Here is an 18,938-nt window from a genome sequence, read left to right on the forward strand (position 1 = left end):
AAAATTAAAATGTCTGGCATGTCTACATTTTCTGTAATGCCAGCCACTTAGAGCCTCAGAACGTCTGGTAGTCCGCTCACAAAAGTCGGACTCCCCCCGAGCATATCACCCCGAACAACCACCCGCCAGCCGAGATCACCCGGCGTCATTTACACATCACTCCTCCACACCACCGGTGCCGGTCGCATCACATCACGCTCACCCCTCCCCCAGGATATCAACCCTGACAACCAACAGCAATCGTCTTTTGCTCCTTCGATCCAAACGCTCAACATGAACCACTAGTTCTGGATTACTCCACTCCCCTCACCACACCCAAATGTAAGTTTACTTCACCTTGAAGCAAGTATTGATATTTACCGGTGGAAGGGGTGCTGTTGGCTTGAGTCGCATTCATACCCGGCCTCTTCCACCACTTCAACTGATGATCCAGTTGTTTGTGTTTCTTGTTTAGGTCTAGCCCTTCATCAGTATGGCACGAACGAGATACAACTCCGATCGGCCCGGTACTTGAGCTGACAGACTCAGACAACACGTGAATGCTGCTCGTAATGCAGAGACTTACGCCCGATTCCGAGCTGGCAGGAATAGTTACAACCAACGACAGCAATTACACCATGGACAGGAAGAATTTTGCCACGAAAACATCCTAGACAACCCTTACAACCACCCTCAGGAAGAAGACACATCAGACGATGAAGAGAATGACAATGACGAAAGAAACTGGGTGGTACTTACCGAAGAAGAGCCTGTTAACCCAATTGATGCAGCAATCAAAGCTCGGAAAGCACAGCATCGACAACAAGCACGGCAGTACGATTACTTGGCCATGATTCAAAGCCTGCACTCGGTGTACCTTGTTTTAAAATACAAGACCAATGACTGGACCGGTTCCAATACTTTCTACGACTTCCGCAACTGCAACTGTCTGCCGCACACCAAGACATCACGACCGGTGGATTTAGTTGATGTTTCCGGTTAGTAGACCAAAATCTATCGTGTCATCCATGTTCACATTGCTCACATACCCGCTGCAATGATGAAATTTTGATAATAGGACAGCGCCGAGTAAAGGTCAAGTTCTGCCAATGCACGCTTGATGTCGTCACCCTACTCAAACTTGGATACATGGCGGGATTGCCAATGAAGCCTCAGACCGCATTCTCGATGCCACTAATGCAGCTCCATAACCATCTATGGAACAACTGCAACATCAGCACTCTCCCATTTACCGTTGCTTTAAGAGAGTTTGTTGAACCAAGGTCTCAGAGGTTGCGAGCCAGGAACCGGAATCATGTAAGTCCCAGGAGCTGTACACCAATACACCAATACACCAATCAAACTAATTGCTCCCGATTGACACCCATAATTTCCTAGGCTCAAGAATTACGGAGACCTCTCTCTGCAGCAGTTGACCTGTTCCGACTCCTGCACGACATGACAGACAAGACAATATTCTCGTACCTCAAGCTAACCGAACAGCAAATATTGGCGCAGGAATCTTGTCCGGCATGCTTTGGGCCCCGACCTCCCAACAGCAGTCTCTATCCAACTTCCACCCGTGACCAACTCATCATCTGCTTGGACGGCAACTTTCAGCATCGGCATCATACCCTAGCCAGTCGTGACAATGTTCCACTGGTTATACCATGGATTTTCATTCATCCCGACCAGGTGGAAGCAACCACCCAATACATCCGGCGGCAAGAACAGTTATTAACACCCCCATCCCAGGTAGGCTTAGCCGGTTCGGCAATTGCTCATATCCTGATATTGTTGTACTGACCCACATTCTCTACCCCATTGTTATCAGGCCAATTGATGTACTGAATCACACAAAGCAGCCAATGACAAAAGGAACAAATCAACTTGGAAGGGGTGTGACGACACTGGCCTCATGGGATGCTGCTGCCGGCACGATGCAGCCGTTTACTTCGCTAATATTCACAAATCCGGCGAGCAGAGGAACCTCCCAACGGCTATCATCCGCCGGTTATTATCCGCAGTTGAGTCAGATTGTCCACTGAGCATACTGTACAACATTGGTTGCTCTCTTGATAAATATGCAAGCTCAGTGAGTATTGGTTTGCTATTCCCAATTATCTCCCACAACAAAATGGAACAGAAAAAACTGATCAATTTTCTTTCTTCTGCCAGTGGAACCTCTTGGGACGAGACAGAGCACGCGTGAAGTTCGGGACCTCAATCTTTCACGCGTACGTGCACAATTGGGCCTGTCAACTCGAATACAATCCAAGGTTTAACGACGGCTGGGGCTTATCGGACGGCGAAGGCCTGGAACGCCTGTGGTCATACTTGTCATCACTTGTCAGCCCCTTGAGATATGCTACACGCAACCATCGACTGGCTGCCCTTGCACATCGACTAAAATACCACAATCGACGTAGTAAAAACAGCCTCAGTAAGTCTCACCGCATCACTTGAGGATACATTATGTTACTCACTGCAATATGATTTTAGTTTATTGGCTTTGCAGGAAGTTTGGTAATGCTGTGAAACGCCGGCGTGAGACTAGGTCATTGCTTGCTGCTCTCCTTGGACTTCCGAATCCCCACAAGCGAAACGGCCGAAAGTACACAGAGGGATATTTTTTAAAGCAGTGGCGAAAGCAGCGCGAGTTTCAGACTGCTCATACTCAAGAAGAGGACGATCGAACGCAAGAGTTAGTCCAACTGTATAAAGATGAGGCTGCGTTGGAACACCTCAGGTATGTATGGCTTATTATTGTGTGATCATAACGTTTGCTCTTGTTTACACGTATCTACCTGAACCCGCTAGGAAACGGCTCCAAGGCCCTGAGATATTTTTGGCAACTGAGGAGGAATTGCGAGTACTCCTTGACCAAATAGTAGACAAAACCGAGCAACTCAAGCGCAAAGCGGAGGCATTGAACAGGGGTAACTCAACCGATCAATGTGAGCTTTTGATTCCGTTTACTCTAGTTGGTTGCAATTTTGCTGACTTGTCATCAGCTGCCGAGAAACTTGAGGAAGAACGGCTGTTACTGCTACTTTGGGATGCCAAATCCGACCTTTTTGTGCAGGCAGTCCACCTCCGTGCCGAACGGGAACCAATTCTGAACTCAAAAAATATGGGTACACGACTTGGAACTAAGCTGAAGGAAAAAATTTACAAATCCATTGCAGCACGACGGCCGGCCGTAGTCAAACTGATCAATTACTTCAACTCATGCCATGCAAAGTTTGTCGCACGATTTCCAGACCAAAGCCAAATAATTCCGAATTTCGATGGCAGTTTGACTTATGAGGAGTTTTCAGCAATGTCTCTTGACAATACATTTTGGAACGGCGGATTGTACTTCCATTCCCGTGCTCCTTGGGCAATCGATCCCGATGTACGCACTGGAATCAATTGTGTTCTGATACTCAGTAGAATCCAGGAAGAATTTCAGTTAATTTCTCAAGAGTTGAGTCGCGCGGTTGGATGGGCAATTAGCCAGAACAATCTACTTCGTTCAAACATCAGATACATTCATGCGCTATGTATGTTTTCCATTTTACTACATAATTATTTATGAGCTGACCAATCTTTGCCCCACTGCGTTGAACCCAGACCTTTCTAGCGAAACAGATGATACAAGACCTCCAGACGAGCACATTGATTCTCTGCCAATGGCCGGGATGACATATCGCCAAAAGCTGAAATGTATCAACCAAGAGTTACGCTTACGTCTTTCGACTCATAAGGTATTGGTGCAAGATCGGTCGGATGATGTGATGTGGCTGTGGGACAAGTGTCAGCCGCCACAAAACAAACCCAACATATCTGAATGGATTCGACTTGCAGAATGCAGTAGGTCGGACGCTGGTGTTAATCTAGAAGTACCAGATATCGATGAGGAATTGGAAGACGTATTGTTGGATAATGAGGGGGACGATGGGGATTACGACGAAGATGATTGGGTCGATGAGATTGGATATGATGATACACCCGAGGTCGCCCCACCATTACCAGCCAAGGTCGCCCCACCTTTACCGCAGGAATCAGAGGCCCGGATCTCTTCACCAGTACCTGAAGAATTGAATGTACCTGATAGATCTGCGCCATCAATCCCCGAGTAACTTAATAGAAACATGTTTTGAGATATTTACTTCCATGTGTACTTCTATGTGTGCTGTAAGATGTGTGATATGTCTATCCACTTAAATAAATCATCCTGCTTGATGTGTCAGAACTTTAAAAAACTATGTTTTAAAATCACCTAGCAATTGATCCTTCTTGAGAAGGATTGATTGTTTTTTCAGGTGCCAAAAAATCAAATAGTAGAGTTTTGGTATCTGTTAGAGAGTTTTGTGGGATGAGTATTGAACTTTCAATGCCAGACATTTGGCAGTATGTACTTTTGATGGAGGAGATTCATATTCTGAAAGAAAAATGGCGAAATTCCAAGAGGATTGGAAGTTACAGCGGTTGGAAGGTGCAAGTGCCAGCGCATGTTGTGGTTTGTTTGACTGTATAATAATGGGTAGTGGAGTGAAGTTACAGCGGTTGGAAGGTGCAAGTGCCAGCGCATGTTGTGGTTTGTTTGACTGTATAATAATGGGCAGTGGAGTGATTATTGATATGCCAAGGACAGAAAAATTGTAGTTTATAGTTTTATTATAGGGGAAAATGATTCTGAAGAAAAAATTGCAAGATCTTCATTAGATCTCAAGATATTTTGATTTTTATGTGAAAATGTACCACACACGTGTGCCTGTTGAGGATGTGCACTAGCTGTGGGAGCCACAGTTGAGCTAATGAGATGATTCCAAAGCTGGGAATAATTTTTCTAATGATAAAAAAATTTATTCCCAGCTTTGGAATCATCTCATTAGGTCTACTGTGGCCCCAACTGGCTAATGGCCAGTGTGAAAATGTTCACTTTTTGAAAAACATGTGATTTATCGAGCACACTTAGCCAGTGGGGGCCACAGTTGACCTAATGAGATGATTCCAAAGCTGGGAATAATTTTTCTAATGATAAAAAAAATTATTCCCAGCTTTGGAATCATCTCATTATGTCTACTCACACCCCAACTGGCTAATGGCCAGTGTGAAAATGTGCACTTTTTGAAAAACATGTGATTTATCGAGCACACTTAGCCAGTTGGGGTGTGAGTAGACATAATGAGATGATTCCAAAGCTGGGAATAAATTTTTTTATCATTAGAAAAATTATTCCCAGCTTTGGAATCATCTCATTATGTCTACTCACACCCCAACTGGCTAATGGCAAGTGTGAAAATGTGCACTTTTTGAAAAACATGTGATTTATCAAGCACACTTAGCCAGTGGGGGCCACAGTAGACCTAATGAGATGATTCCAAAGCTGAGAATAATTTTCTTTATCATTAGAAAAATTATTCCCAGCTTTGGAATCATCTCATTAGCTCAACTGTGGCTCCCACAGCTAGTGCACATCCTCAACAGGCACACGTGTGTGGTACATTTTCACATAAAAATCAAAATATCTTGAGATCTAATGAAGATCTTGCAATTTTTTCTTCAGAATCATTTTCCCCTATAATAAAACTATAAACTACAATTTTTCTGTCCTTGGCATATCAATAATCACTCCACTACCCATTATTATACAGTCAAACAAACCACAACATGCGCTGGCACTTGCACCTTCCAACCGCTGTAACTTCCAATCCTCTTGGAATTTCGCCATTTTTCTTTCAGAATATGAATCTCCTCCATCAAAAGTACATACTGCAAAATGCCTGGCATTGAAAGTTCACGATTTATCCATTAGATATATCTTTTTGATATCTTTTGTTAGTTTTGGCATCCCCCCGCAGTGCACATGTCACAGGGGGCTTCACACTGCTTGTGGGCGGGGTTCCCTTCCGCAAGCCCTGTGAAACTCACACCGGTAGCCACTTGACCTAAGTTCTGCTTCTGCTACCTACCATGCTCCGATCAATGACCCTTCTTGGCTGAACTGCCTGATATCTGTTGGCTACTACCTCACAATCAATCAAACCGCAAACTTAACCGACAACCGATACCGAACTGGCTGATATCCGTTGGCAACTGGCTGATATCCGTTGGCAACTGGCTGATATCCGTTGGCTACCACCTCAGAGGGCAAACTCAATCGACTACTGATAACAACCATCGCATCAACCTTCTTCAAAACCTCAGCTTTACACACTGAACTTGTTTGATACGGCTAAACTTGTTTGATACGGCTAACTCCGACCGATATTACATTTTTGGATATCCGTGAGTAAGTTCTGTTTATTCCTTGAATTTTCCAGTGGATAACACCCCTTTCTGCTTTTGCAATCCGGAACCCATTCAGCTGACAGCTCACGACCATATCATCATTAGCAGATATATCACATTCACAGCACAAAGTGAATTCCACTCACGCAGCGATAGGTGTCAGTCTTCTCCAACGCATCCTTGGAGCCCCTGGTAAGCAAATTTGTCTATTTATAGTCTGTCTTCGTTTATGATCCTTCCCGCCTCAGTCCTCGCAAATCACCCAACTACAATGAATAGAATCCGCTCCCATCGTAGAAATACAACTGCTGACCCCCGTGATTCTCTTCTCCGGGGAATCAGCAACCATCCAAACTCTCGTAAATCTCAACCCCCCCCCCTCCATATGTTCTCCACCTCTGGCATCATCGACCTTGATTCCATCTACATCATCCAAACGTAATTCCTTGAATCTTGTAGGTTTGATCGACATCCCCGGGCAAGTTAGGATGCAACAACCAACCATGCAGCATCCATTCGGCAATTTCACCAACCGTCCATCCGATTGTCACACGCTCACCTTGGAATCACTTGTGCAAGGTGTGTTCCGTTTTCCAGTGGTGAATAGATCGTCTTGGCCCTTCACTGATGTAGTTACCCTTTTTAATAAGTAGGGACTGCACCATCGAGCGCCTCTGCTGATCCAAATCACAACCACTCACATCAAACCGCTCAGCCATCCAATCAGCATCTTCAATCACGACCGCGCAACCATCATCAGCCACCACTGCACCACCATCAGCAGCCACCACCACACGACCGTCTTCAACCACGACCACACCACCACCAAACTTTCCCCAAGAACCACCCCCAGCCAGACTTTACACCTCACCCGCAGTGGATCCCCCTCCAGCCTGGCCCTAGTAACCGCCCCCAGCCGGATTTCACGCCTCACTTGCAGTGGATACCCCTCCATCCAAATGATCAACATCACCCCCCCCCGAAATCGAGCACTTTTCCCCCAGCAAAACCCTGTACCTCTCCCACACCAACCTCAGTCTCAGCCCCGGCCTCAAACAGCCACCCCACTTCCAACCTTCGATCAACTCACCCACGAAGCTGAGGCTGCAGTTAACCAGGTGCGCCAGGCCAACAAAAAATCCAAGCCCAGGTCGACTCGCAAACGCCGGCCCCCTGTTAATCCAGCAACTTCTCAAGTTTCCCATTCGCCTTTACCCGATCAGCCCTCGGAACAGCAGCCATCAACCAAGACAGACTTACCGCGCGGCCTGAAACCAGCCCGAGTGGCCCGTGTCAGATTAGAGGAAGATGTCGTGGATCAGTACCGGCATCTCCCCATCGATGAACTGTGTCGTTTGGTGAACAAGCATGGCGAGAATGCACGTCTTTGTGCAGAAGACTGTGTGGAACTAACAGAAGTCTATGAGAATTACCAGCGAGAGATGTATCTGGTGGCGATCAAGAATAAACTCAAAATCGATCCCGTTTTGGCTTATTTAGGGGAAAAAACTCGCATCAAGGGGACAACGAACTACAACAACTTCTGTCAGTACGCTCCTGAAGCCTGCAAGGTCAAGGCCGACAGTAAGTTATATTTTACCCTCAATTGTAACAGTCTTCTCTAAGAATACACACACTAATTAACTTCCTGCTCTTGCTTGTGTAGAATCAATGTCAAACAATGATCGCTCAAAGGAACTGGGTGCCCTGTGGGCCAAGGAAGAAGATAAGGATAAGTGGAATGATCTTGAATACCTCAACTCTCTTCCTAACCCTTATGAATGACCCGCCAAGGAAGCAGCTGAAAACGATTTGGAAAAAAAGAAGAAGAAAACGTATGTTGACATGAAAGCCAACAGATGGGCAAGCAAGGTTATATTGGACGTAAGTACAAGTAGCTGTATTCCTTTGCTTCATTACTTGATTGATTGCTGATTGTTTGGTATTTGGGTTTCAGCTCAGGAAATTAAGCGCTGCCTATGGAGTTGAAGGCCTATTGATTTTCGCTTCGCGCGGTAGAAAACGAACGATCATGACCCAGGAGGAAGAAAACTGGGTACTTGCTTTCTCAATATGTTTCCTGCGAAAGAAGACCTGCGTACGGGTTTCATCGACTTCGTAAAAGGCCAAAAATCAATTGAGAAGATAACTGGTTCCCTCCCACCTCTGCCCAAAAAGGCAAGAAAGCCGCAAAAGGGCAAAGAAGATCTACCAGGAGACCTATACCCTCAATATAATCGTGGTAAGTGTTTTTCCCACCCCCTAGAACCTCAAGCACCTTTTAATCATCTTCTTTGCATTTTCAAACAGGAACCAAGGCCAAGCAGCTCGACGCAGTTAGACCTAAACTTGTGGAAGCGCTAAGTACATCTCTTCTTATTCACTGTAAATTTCCGAGTGGAGTCTGACTTGAATCATTCAAAATTGAAATTCAGATAAAGCTACCCATGGCCGATGGGCTGTTGGGAATGGTTGGCCAGGTTCAAGCACAGTTGAGCAGCTTAATTCACTTGGCGTCAAGATGCGAGTCAAGCGAAACAACCTCCTGGTAACCCCAAACAATTTTTGTCATAAGCTGGACCGTTTGAAGCGTGGCGAGCTGCAGAGGCTACTTGTGGCGGTTGAGGAGGGTTGGTTTGAACTAATTGGGCCAGATGTCGATTTGGTAGAAGTTTTGGATGCGTCGGACACCTACCAACATCTCGATCAAGGTAGCTCTCAGCGAAGCAAAAGCACCAAGTCGGGCACCAAACAAAGACGCCCATCAACTAGTTCAACTGCGACAGGCGGGGCAGACGGGAAGCCAAACAAGAAGCCGTGTTGTGCCAAGACCAAGGCTGCAGTCTCGAAGCAAAAGTAAAAATCCAAAGCAGTCATCTCGTCATCGGAGGAGGAGGAGGATAAATCAGACACATCCAAAGAAGAAGAGGAAGAGCCTGATGAGTCCAGCAGTGATGAATCCAATCACACCTTGGTTTTCACTCCTCATGGGAAGGCTTCCGAATGGGTGGGAGAATCTGAGCCTGAAGAGGATGGTAGCGAAGATCAGGATTGATTTCTTTTTTTATTTTTTTGTCTGAGGGCCGATCGATCTTTCTTTTCTTTTTTGGAGTGTGTCTCTTCTGTATTGTGTATCATGTATGCCCTCAATGGCAATGACTCCTGATGGTCGTGTCGTACTTCCATCATCTTAAATAAACAAACAACTCGCCATCCTCTTAAATAATCATATAACTATAACTTGCATGCAGTCTTCTCTCAAGTTGTACAATAAGAATACACGACTACTCCCAAATGATTTCTCCTGTTATATTAAACGAAAATCCATACATAAATACAAGGAGTACATACAAGCAAGAGAAATCAGAGAATCTGGAATCCTTCAAAGCAAGAGAAATAAGACATCAATTTTTTAATCCTTAATCACCTAATTAAGTGATACCTGTGCTCGAGTGTTGAAGAACCGGACTCACTGGTGCTTACACCAGAGGTTGGCTGACTGCTTTGGTTGTGTATTGTAATGTTCACCGGTGGTAATGTTGGTTTGTTGTGGAGCAGCTGGTGGCGGTGTTTGGTGTAGTGTGATGTGTGAAGGAGTGACACCGGTGAGTAGTGATGTGAGCAGTTTGTTGTGGATTTGACAGGTGCGGGTGTCCTAGCGTGATGTGTAAATGACGCCGAGTGATCTCGGCTGGCGGGTGGTTGTCATGGGTGATATGCTCGGGGGGAGTCCGACTTTTGTGAGCGGACTACCAGACGTTCTGAGGCTCTAAGTGGCTGGAATTACAGAAAATGTAGACATGCCAGACATTTTAATTTTTTGGCTGTGTTTGGGGGGGTGGGCCCCCTCTTAGATGCGCGTTTGTGTGTCTGCGCAGTATAGGTAGAGGGGGTGTACACAGGTGGGGATGGATTAGTTGCACATGGGTGACAACATCACAGCGCTTTGTTGCATGTCCCACCAGTACTCCAGCCGGGTCAATCCTGGCGAACCCCCTGTCAAAAGTTAGGGCCTGTACCATACGAAATCTGTTTTTCTGGTGCAGGGAAAATAGTTTTTTTTTTGCACTTTTCTGTTTTTTGAAAAACACATATCTGAAAAAACAGAATGTGAAAAACAGGTACCACAAACGTCCCACCAAGACTCCTTATACCCACAATCAACCACCACCGCATCCACATCATCAAGATCCAGCACACCCAATACAACCATGGACAACACCCTTTTCGCAACCGTTGCCGCCGCCGCCACATCACTCATGGAGATGAACAAAATCTTGATTTCAGTTGCCGCTGCCGGTGTCGCTTGCAAATACCTTGGAAGTATGTGGAATACATATGAAGCATACTATGGCGATGGCGGACAAGCAAGGTACACCCGCTTCCTACTCGACAAAGTCAGACCAGACCTTTTCCGTGAAATTACTCGAATGGAACGTGCCACCTTCAACAATCTTGTTGAAGAGTTGACAATGAACGGGCTCCTCAAGAATGGCCGATCAATCTCGGTCAAAGAGCAGGTTCTTATCTTCTTGGATATTGTTTGTCACAACAACTCCATGCGCCAGACAGCTGTCAAATTCCGGCGTGGTTTGTTCACCATTACCCGGTAAGCCCACTGTTTTTCTCTTCTCAATAGTTTGAAAGATCAAAAATCCAACTGATCTTTCTGCAATTAGCTACTTTGGAAAAGTTCTTGACTCTTTGATAGCAATCTATCCCAACTATGTCAAGTTCGACATGGAATCATGTAAGCAGCCCGAAGAGATAGCAAAAAACCCGAAGTACCGAGCATTCAAGAACGCGCTAGGAGCCATCGACGGAGTGTTTATCCCAGCAAAAGTACCCGCCGAAGCTCAAAGCCCCTGGCGAAATCGCAAGCACTTCATCGCGCAGAACGTCCTCGCCGCTGTAAATTTTGATTTTCAGTTTGTTTACATTCTTGCTGGTTGGGAAGGAAGTGCTCACGACACCCGAGTATTTAACGATGCAACCTCAAAAGGCCTCAACATACCGCAAAAGAAACACTTCCTGGCCGACGCCGGATATGGCCTTCGGCAAGGTTTGATGACTCCGTTCCGAGGAACCCGATACCATCTGAAAGAGCAGGCCGCGGCAGGACTCAGACCAGCGAACAAAAAGGAGCTCTACAACTTACGACACGCTACACTACGGAATATCGTCGAGCGCATGTTTGGATGCTTAAAGAGAAAATTTTCAATACTTCAGTCTGCACCCGAGATCGAGCTAAAGAAGCAGGTGCGATTAGTGTATGCACTCTGCATGCTGTGGAACTATATTTGCAGTCATGAGAGTGCCGAGAACCTCTTCGACAATCCCAAGGAAGATTTACAAACACTTTTGCATACCCGGATGGGGGAAGAAGATTCGTTCGATGTTGCTGAGGAGGATGCAATAATGAAGCATCGACGCGAGCGACTGGCAAAGAAGCTTTGGGATCAATATGTAGCATATAAACGATCTGTTTAGATGTCTATATTTCTCCATTATTTATTCTCACAAATTTTGCAGTTTCTTAGTTAGATTGAAAGAGAAATGTTTCTTAGATAGATTGAGAGTGAAATGCGGTAAGAAGAGGAGCCGCAAGGTCTTTGAGATCAAGCTTTGGATTTTGTTTGTCGGCTGCTAAACACAATCGGAGCTTGGATGTGATTTCAATTTGTTAGATGGAGTGAAAGAGAAACACAACTAAAAAAGATGATGTGAAAGCAAGTGTGATAGGATGAGCAACCAGGAGGAACCGGAAGGTTGTGAGATCGAGCTTTTGTTGGTTGCCAAACGCGATTGGAGCTGAACACAATCAGACTCAGAGCTGGACACAAATGGAGCTGAGCTGAGCCAAACGAGATTGGAACCAGAGCGGAGCAGAATACAATCGGAGCTGATACATATGCGGCAAAAAATTGATTAGCCAGTGCAAAAAAAGGAGATGTCCAATGATTCAAGCTTACATGTTACTTGTTCTTTGCCTCCTCAACCTTCTTTTCGAGCCACATCTGGCAAACTTCATCATTGGAGGTACGACAGAGGGCAATGAAGGTGCGGGCCTTGCTCTTGTTCTCAAGTACAGATGCAAAATCAACGTAGGTTTCACTGAAGACTCGTCCCAAGTATCGGTCAGCACATAGTTGAAGTGCAATGTCGGAAACGTTAGGTTCGCTTGGTGCAATGGCGGAGGTAGACGGATTGCTGCGTGGTTGAGTGGTACATAGGGCTGAGGAAATATTGGAGAATTCTCCCATGAGATTCTTCGAGCTTTCCGATACTGCATTTATAGCGCTGCTGATGCTTTCCATCTCGCCTTTGATGAGAGCATTCTTTGATTCGCGTACTCGTTTTGTTGTGTTTGAACCAGCGGTCTTGAGAGAGGATTGGGGTTCAATATCGATATCGCTATTGCTGTCATCATCACTGAGAGGAACAAACTTTCTCTTGCATGCTGGTGTGAGTTTGACAGCTTCGGTGGTAGTTGGCACAAGCTCGGTTTTTGCTATTTCTCCAGTAGCAGACTTGCCCAAAAAGACACTCTGGGCAAGATCGTATACCGGAAACGGTTTGTCCTTCAGTTTTGCAAAGTTTTGACGAGGATGCGCCGCTATCAACTTGTCCCACACGGTATTGTCAGCAGTGACAGTACCTCGATCTTCGTCCCAACCAAAGCCACTTTGGTCTTGGAGAAACTTGTAATCGATATAGAGCGTGCGGAGAGCATTCTTCTGGTTTTTGATTTGATCGAGGCTGAGTGTGAGACTGTACTTTGTATTCAACTTCTGCTGGACAATAGGCCAGGCTTCCTTCTTCAAGCCGCCGTTATCAGTTTCTAAGCCAGCGGCGTACTGAGTTGCAATAGACTCGAGAAGTGACATCTTCTGATCGGTGGTCCAAGTGTGGTTGGGGGTTTTGACTTCACTTTCATCGAGTTTCTTGGGTTTGGCTGTCTGCTTTGTGGGCTTGATTTTCTTGGACTGAGCCATTGGAGTAGGTGTTGTTGTTGGGTTGGCCGTTGATGAGGGTGGTGGGATGGTGTCCATTAGGACAATCGGGTCAATGAGATCGATGGACTTGGGCATTTGATACTACTGGGATAGCAACGGAGAGAAAAATAGCTTCAAAAAACAGGTTCGGACCTGTTTTTGGAAATGGGTGATTTTCAATGAAATCTGTTTTCTGGATGTTCCATAAAACAGGTGCTGTGGTACGTGTTATTTGGTGAAAACTGTTTTTTGCACAAAAAATTGATTTCCGCGGGAAAAACAGTTTTTCAACCCGCTATGGTACAGGCCCTTAACTTTTTGTTTAATCTTTGAAAAATTATTGGAAATGAATCAATGATAACAAAGAAGTTCCGAAGAGGCTACAATGTTGAGAAAATTTTAGCCAAGTCTGGAAAACTGCTGTTTGGTGTTTTCAGCGTTGGAGCCAGCAGTTGTGGCTGGCCAAAAGGCTGCCCAAGCTCTGTAATTGTTTATATTCCTGAGTGGCCTTTGTCTTGTCACCCTTAAGTTTGACACCATTGCGAGAGCAGGGTGATATGACCACCTGCAAGCAAGGAGGGACTCGGCTCCAGTTCGGTTGAGAGCCTTCTTCTAAACCAAGCCACATAGGCGACGGGAAGTCCTTCGATTTGTATCTATTTGGATATGAAAGTTTGCTTGTCTATCAATTAATCACTTTTTTCGATCTCCAAGCACGAGAAAAAAAAATCTCTAAACAACCAGACAACGCGCATGACCAAAACCAGAACAACGGTGATGTGATATAAAGAGAAGGAAAGCGCAAGTGGAGCGAAACAGAAAAATGCAGCCACAGTCGATGAAAGATGAGAAAGCGATCGTTCTCTACCAAACTTGGTCTATTTGCTTTTGTGGTTAACAAGTGGGGTTGGAAGAGGGACACGAGTTGAAGGCGAAGGGGATCAGACCATATTCTCAGTTTCTTCAATAACCTCCTCGATCCATTCTTCGATCTGTTCTGAATCGGCGGACTCGGCAGCTTTCTGCGCGACGGGGAGTTTGCCAGTCCGACTGGCCTCGGTAGCCCGTTCTTGTTTGGCGCGACGTCTCCAGGAGTCCCATTCGTCGAGCAATCTTCGTCGATGGGCCACCAACTCTGCGCTGACATTGCTGGCTTCAAGTTGGTCGTCCTCCTCGAACTGCTTGCTGTACTCTCGCAAATTCTTCCTGATCTTCCGTTGCGTCTCCTTGCTCAATAACGACCGGGGCCGCGGTCTCCATAGCAGTTGCTTGAATTTTTCTAGGGCCGCCTTATGCATCAGATCTCCCTTGAAGTCCCAGATAGTGTATCCGCTTTCAGGCTATATGTACAGAAAGAGGCAAGATGAATCAAAACCCCACATGACTCCACAGAGGGAATATATTTAAAAATGGTCAAAAGAAGGAGCACTTACTGAACTGAGCCACATACTTCCGATAGTGGCCAAATATCTGCCACTGGGATCCCATTCCAGCTCGGTCATACCATAATGCTCAACAGATGAGAGGAGAGATATGCCGGATCCCAGATCCTTCTCACTCTCATCTAGATCCGTATCCCAAAACTCGATATCACATTTTGAGCCAGAGCCTAAGGTGGCTGTGACGACGTGTCTGCCCTTAGGAGACCAGTGAACCGAGTTACATGTCTTGCCGTCGTAGGATTCTTTGACGATCAAATGCCCCCAGAATCAGATCGATTGATTGGGGGGATGATGGATCAGAGTTTTTTGGACTTACTGAATAAACGGAAATCTCCTTTCTTGACGTCCATTCCATAAAAGTGTATATTAGTCTTGATCGTTGTTCCTGGTGTGGGACCTTGCGACAAGTTAGGGTCATTGCTGGTGATCAAAATAAATCGATTTCCCTTGGGTTCCCATGCAAAAGCAGTGACGGTATCTAGAGAAAACCCACAATATGTTAGCTTCTTTTTAACAAGAATACTCCTGAATGGTTTTGACAAGAATGGGGTCATACCTTTGATTTCAATGACGTCAACGGGGAAAGCTTTATCTCGAACCCGGAACAATTCAAGGTTGCAGTAGGTAGTCTTTTTGGTCTTGGTATGTCGATCAACTTTGACACAAACATAATCGCCGTTGGATTGCCAGTGTATCTTGGCCTAAGAGCCGTCTTCTTCACGATCAGCCATGTCTGGGATTGTAAAGAAAGTTCATGAATCAAACCGGTACTTACGTCGTGAACGTTGAAAAGATTCTTGGAGCGCAGGGTATCACGGGATGGTATGCTCATCAAGGAAACTCTGGCAGGCTGGTTGGCAACTTCGGGTGTCCAGAAAGCGAGCATATTTGATCTTTCTCCAGTGTTCTTCTTCGGCTTTGAGTCCGAGCTGGGCTCGTCGAATGAAGCGCTCGGGAGCAAGTGTCGAGCTTCCAAGATAGCATCGCGCTCGTTTTCGCTCAAGGGACACCATTCGAAGTCAACCACTCCTTCGATCTTGATACTCTTTTTGTCGAGTAAACCCATCCCAGGTGTTTCGTAGACGCTGATGGCCTGTCCAGGCGTTACCCGAGCTAGATAGCGATCGTCCCCACTCCACTTGAACATTGGCCATTGGAACTTGATCCGAGCTCCCCCTTCTTCTTCAGATGAGGGAGTAAGGACTGGAAATGTCCGTAATAGTTTGCCAGTGATCACGTCCCATACTGCGATACTATTCCCTTCATCATCTTCAGAGAAGATCTGAGGAGCTTGAGGGTCGGTTGGCAGCTCGATTGGCTGATCAGACCAGGTGACGAGGTAATTCTCCATTGGTGAAAAGTCGATGAGTTTCACTTTCGGATGGTAAAGTCGATGAATTCTGTCGAAGTTTGCTCCACCCCAAAGGGCAACCCCCTGGTTGTGAATCGTGGCTAGCATTGTACCATCTGGAGACCAGGCACAGTAGGCATCAGTCCATTTCTGATGGAAAATGAGGTGATCGGAAAAAAAGGGACATCATTGAGGTCCAGCCAAGCAGAGAAAAAATCCTGATCAAATTGATGCCGAAGTAATAGGGGGATAAATGGGAACAGGCGAGAAAACATACAGTTCGCTTGTGAGCAACATCGGGAGCCCCGTTCCGCCCATGCCAGGCAACCTTGACGTCATCACCTTGATAGATGATCATCTGGTCGCGACCTTGTGGGTCGGCTAGCCAGCTCTTCAAGTGACTCCGAGGCTTGTACTCTTCTAGTACCGGTGGCACAAAGGTCTCGGCCACATGGGCGAATCGTTCGACCTCGGTGAATTTGATCACCGTAAATCGATGCTTTTTGTCGAATGGATAGTCGTGTAAATTTCGGACGGCCCGATCGGCGTCTTGGGGACTGTTGAGCTCGATAAAAAGATATCTGTTTGGACGCAATAAAAAAATCAATCAACCTGGTGGCAACTGACCCGAAAACTGCACCCGAAATGTGTACCCGAACTGACCCTTTACTCTGGTTGTTAGGATCCAGAGGCATTTCGATCTTGTTTTCGGAGATCTTGAGATCTTTCTTGGCAAATGTGGAGATGATAGCTTTGATCAATCTACCTCGTTTTGATTCATCGACGACGGGTGCACCCTCGACGACAATGAGGTTATCGAACGTGTCCTGGAACTTGGGCTGGAATCGTTCCTCGATGTCCGTGTAATCGATCTCGAGATCGGACTCGTCATCGTCAGTGAAGTGGTCGACCTCCTTTCCGTTTGCAACCATCTTTATGTATCTCTAATCTGTCGAGGTGAGGATGGGGGCGGTGCTGTGGTGATTGGGGTTAGTACTGCTGACCGCTGTTCGGCAACCACCACTGTCTTGGTGGAGATGGGTGGCCAAACCCCCTGCGCCGCATCAGTCGCAGAGTATGCTTATGGCAGAAACAAGTCAGTATATGCTTCTATCTAGTCTCACTGGCCCTGGCCTGTTTGTGACGACTCGCGCATGTATTTCGGGCTTTGTAAGCATGATCGATCAGTTATGGAGGACTTCCCGCCGATCTGGAAACCCAGATTTTCCCAGATTTTGCAGGGAAATCTAGGCAGATCTAGGATTTGGGACGATTGAGCCCAGATTTCCCCGCAAAATCTGGAAAAATCTGAGTTCCCAGATTGACGGGAAGTCGGAAGACTGGATGACTTCCCGTGGGCTAAAAAGCCAGATCTGTCAGGTCAGGTTAAACCTTACTGGCTGGTGAGAACTTGATCTCAATCACCACCCCCAAAAGCAAGGCAATGTGGGCTCATTGCCATGATTAAAACATTGATATTAGCTAAGAATCACTTGTATGATAGCCTTGAGTTGCACTGATATCACTACATTTGAATTCTGTTGATATGTTCAGTGTAGCACAAGGTTACAATCCATCAATGTGTTCTTGAAATTCCACTGCTTATTTTGAGCACTAAAGAATAATTTTTAGAAAAGTAAATTGTTGCCCTTACTCTATAAACTGGTAGATTATGTAGGCAAAGTAGACATGCCTTAAGGCTTGAATTCCCTTTATTTTTTTTTTGTAAATACATATTGATTTACTACAATACAAAAATTTGAAGCCAAGTGATGGTGTAAATCAAATTGACATGAACAAGCAAAAAAATGACAATCCAATCCAATCCAATCCAATCAATGATTGACTGGCCTAAAATGCTGGGACTTCTAGGTGAATATATCATCAAGACAGCCTGCTTCCAAAACATAAATAACACATAGAAGACATTCTCACAAAAAAGCAAAACATAACAATGAAAAAAGAATAAATAGTAAAATAAGTAATAAAATAACGGACTTACTTCGCGCACTGCGAAAAGCTCTTCGCGCACTGCGCGTGAAGGGCGCAACTTTTTCAAATTATTTTTTGACCAATCAATAGAAAAGCTTATTATTGTCCTCTGTGAATTTATTTGGAGTTTTTTGAAGCTTCCTTGTATGCTTAAAAATCCCACCAATAAAAAAAACAAGTACAGCCATTTGGGGACCTGGAATTCATATTCCCACCAGTCAAAAAATCCAAATAATTTAGTGAATAATGATACATATGAATTCAAACTTTTCAGAATTTTTTGGCCACTTTGTGCAAGAATAAGGCTTTCAAAAATTAGGAAAGTTCACCACTTACTGGCGCATTTTGGCATATCTTGAGAAACAGTTACTGGTTTTTGAAAGCCTTGTCCTTGTACAAAGTGGCCAAAAAGTTCTAAAACTTTTAAATACATGTTTAATATGATTCAATAAATTAATTGGATTTTTTGGCCTGTGGGAATATGAATTCCAGGTCCCCAAATGGCTGTACTTGTTTTTTTTATTGGTGGGATTTTTAAGCATACAAGGAAGCTTCAAAAAACTCCAAATAAATTCACAGAGGACAATAATAAGCTTGTCTATTGATTGGTCAAAAAATAATTTGAAAAAGTTGCGCCCTTCACGCGCAGTGCGCGAAGTGTTTGCAAACTTCGCGCACTGCACAGTGCGCGAAGAGCTTTTCGCAGTGCGCGAAGTAAGTCCGTAAAATAAATAATACAATGAAACGAAATAATAATGACAATGACAAAATGGAATATATAGACTATCAAATAAATTATAAGATAGTTGAAGTAAAAAAAATTACAAGCAGGAAGGAATTAATGAAACCAAGAAACTCAACAAAATCAGCTAAAATCACAAATAATATCAACTTCTCAAA

The 18,938-nt window shown here is 45.1% G+C and overlaps 4 protein-coding genes across 4 annotated transcripts; 3 read left to right on the forward strand and 1 right to left on the reverse strand.

Annotated features, from left to right (window-relative positions):
* Nucleotides 1-472: 472 nt before the first annotated feature.
* On the forward strand, nucleotides 473-4,103 carry PtA15_3A193 (uncharacterized protein; the record flags this gene model as incomplete). Its single annotated transcript, XM_053167137.1, has 7 exons — nucleotides 473-506; nucleotides 558-977; nucleotides 2,482-2,728; nucleotides 2,800-2,936; nucleotides 2,994-3,222; nucleotides 3,412-3,524; nucleotides 3,595-4,103. 7 exons carry the CDS (start codon nucleotides 473-475, stop codon nucleotides 4,101-4,103), a joined length of 1,689 nt encoding a protein of 562 aa, XP_053018384.1.
* A 3,114-nt stretch (nucleotides 4,104-7,217) lies between these two features.
* Nucleotides 7,218-8,043, forward strand: PtA15_3A194 (uncharacterized protein; the record flags this gene model as incomplete). The annotated part of the gene is made up of 3 exons (XM_053167138.1): nucleotides 7,218-7,709; nucleotides 7,836-7,842; nucleotides 7,925-8,043. 3 exons carry the CDS (start codon nucleotides 7,218-7,220, stop codon nucleotides 8,041-8,043), a joined length of 618 nt encoding a protein of 205 aa, XP_053018385.1.
* Nucleotides 8,044-8,331: 288 nt separating this feature from the next.
* PtA15_3A195 (uncharacterized protein) lies at nucleotides 8,332-9,118 on the forward strand (the record flags this gene model as incomplete). Its single annotated transcript, XM_053167139.1, has 3 exons — nucleotides 8,332-8,500; nucleotides 8,569-8,622; nucleotides 8,694-9,118. 3 exons carry the CDS (start codon nucleotides 8,332-8,334, stop codon nucleotides 9,116-9,118), a joined length of 648 nt encoding a protein of 215 aa, XP_053018386.1.
* A 5,076-nt stretch (nucleotides 9,119-14,194) lies between these two features.
* On the reverse strand, nucleotides 14,195-16,978 carry PtA15_3A196 (uncharacterized protein; the record flags this gene model as incomplete). The annotated part of the gene is made up of 7 exons (XM_053167140.1): nucleotides 14,195-14,593; nucleotides 14,687-14,937; nucleotides 15,012-15,173; nucleotides 15,252-15,396; nucleotides 15,471-16,196; nucleotides 16,324-16,627; nucleotides 16,710-16,978. The coding sequence occupies 7 exons, from the start codon at nucleotides 16,976-16,978 to the stop codon at nucleotides 14,195-14,197; spliced, it is 2,256 nt and encodes a 751-aa protein (XP_053018387.1).
* Nucleotides 16,979-18,938: the final 1,960 nt, after the last annotated feature.

Source organism: Puccinia triticina, chromosome 3A (genome assembly GCF_026914185.1).
Source record: "Puccinia triticina chromosome 3A, complete sequence".
Classification (NCBI taxonomy): domain Eukaryota; kingdom Fungi; phylum Basidiomycota; class Pucciniomycetes; order Pucciniales; family Pucciniaceae; genus Puccinia; species Puccinia triticina.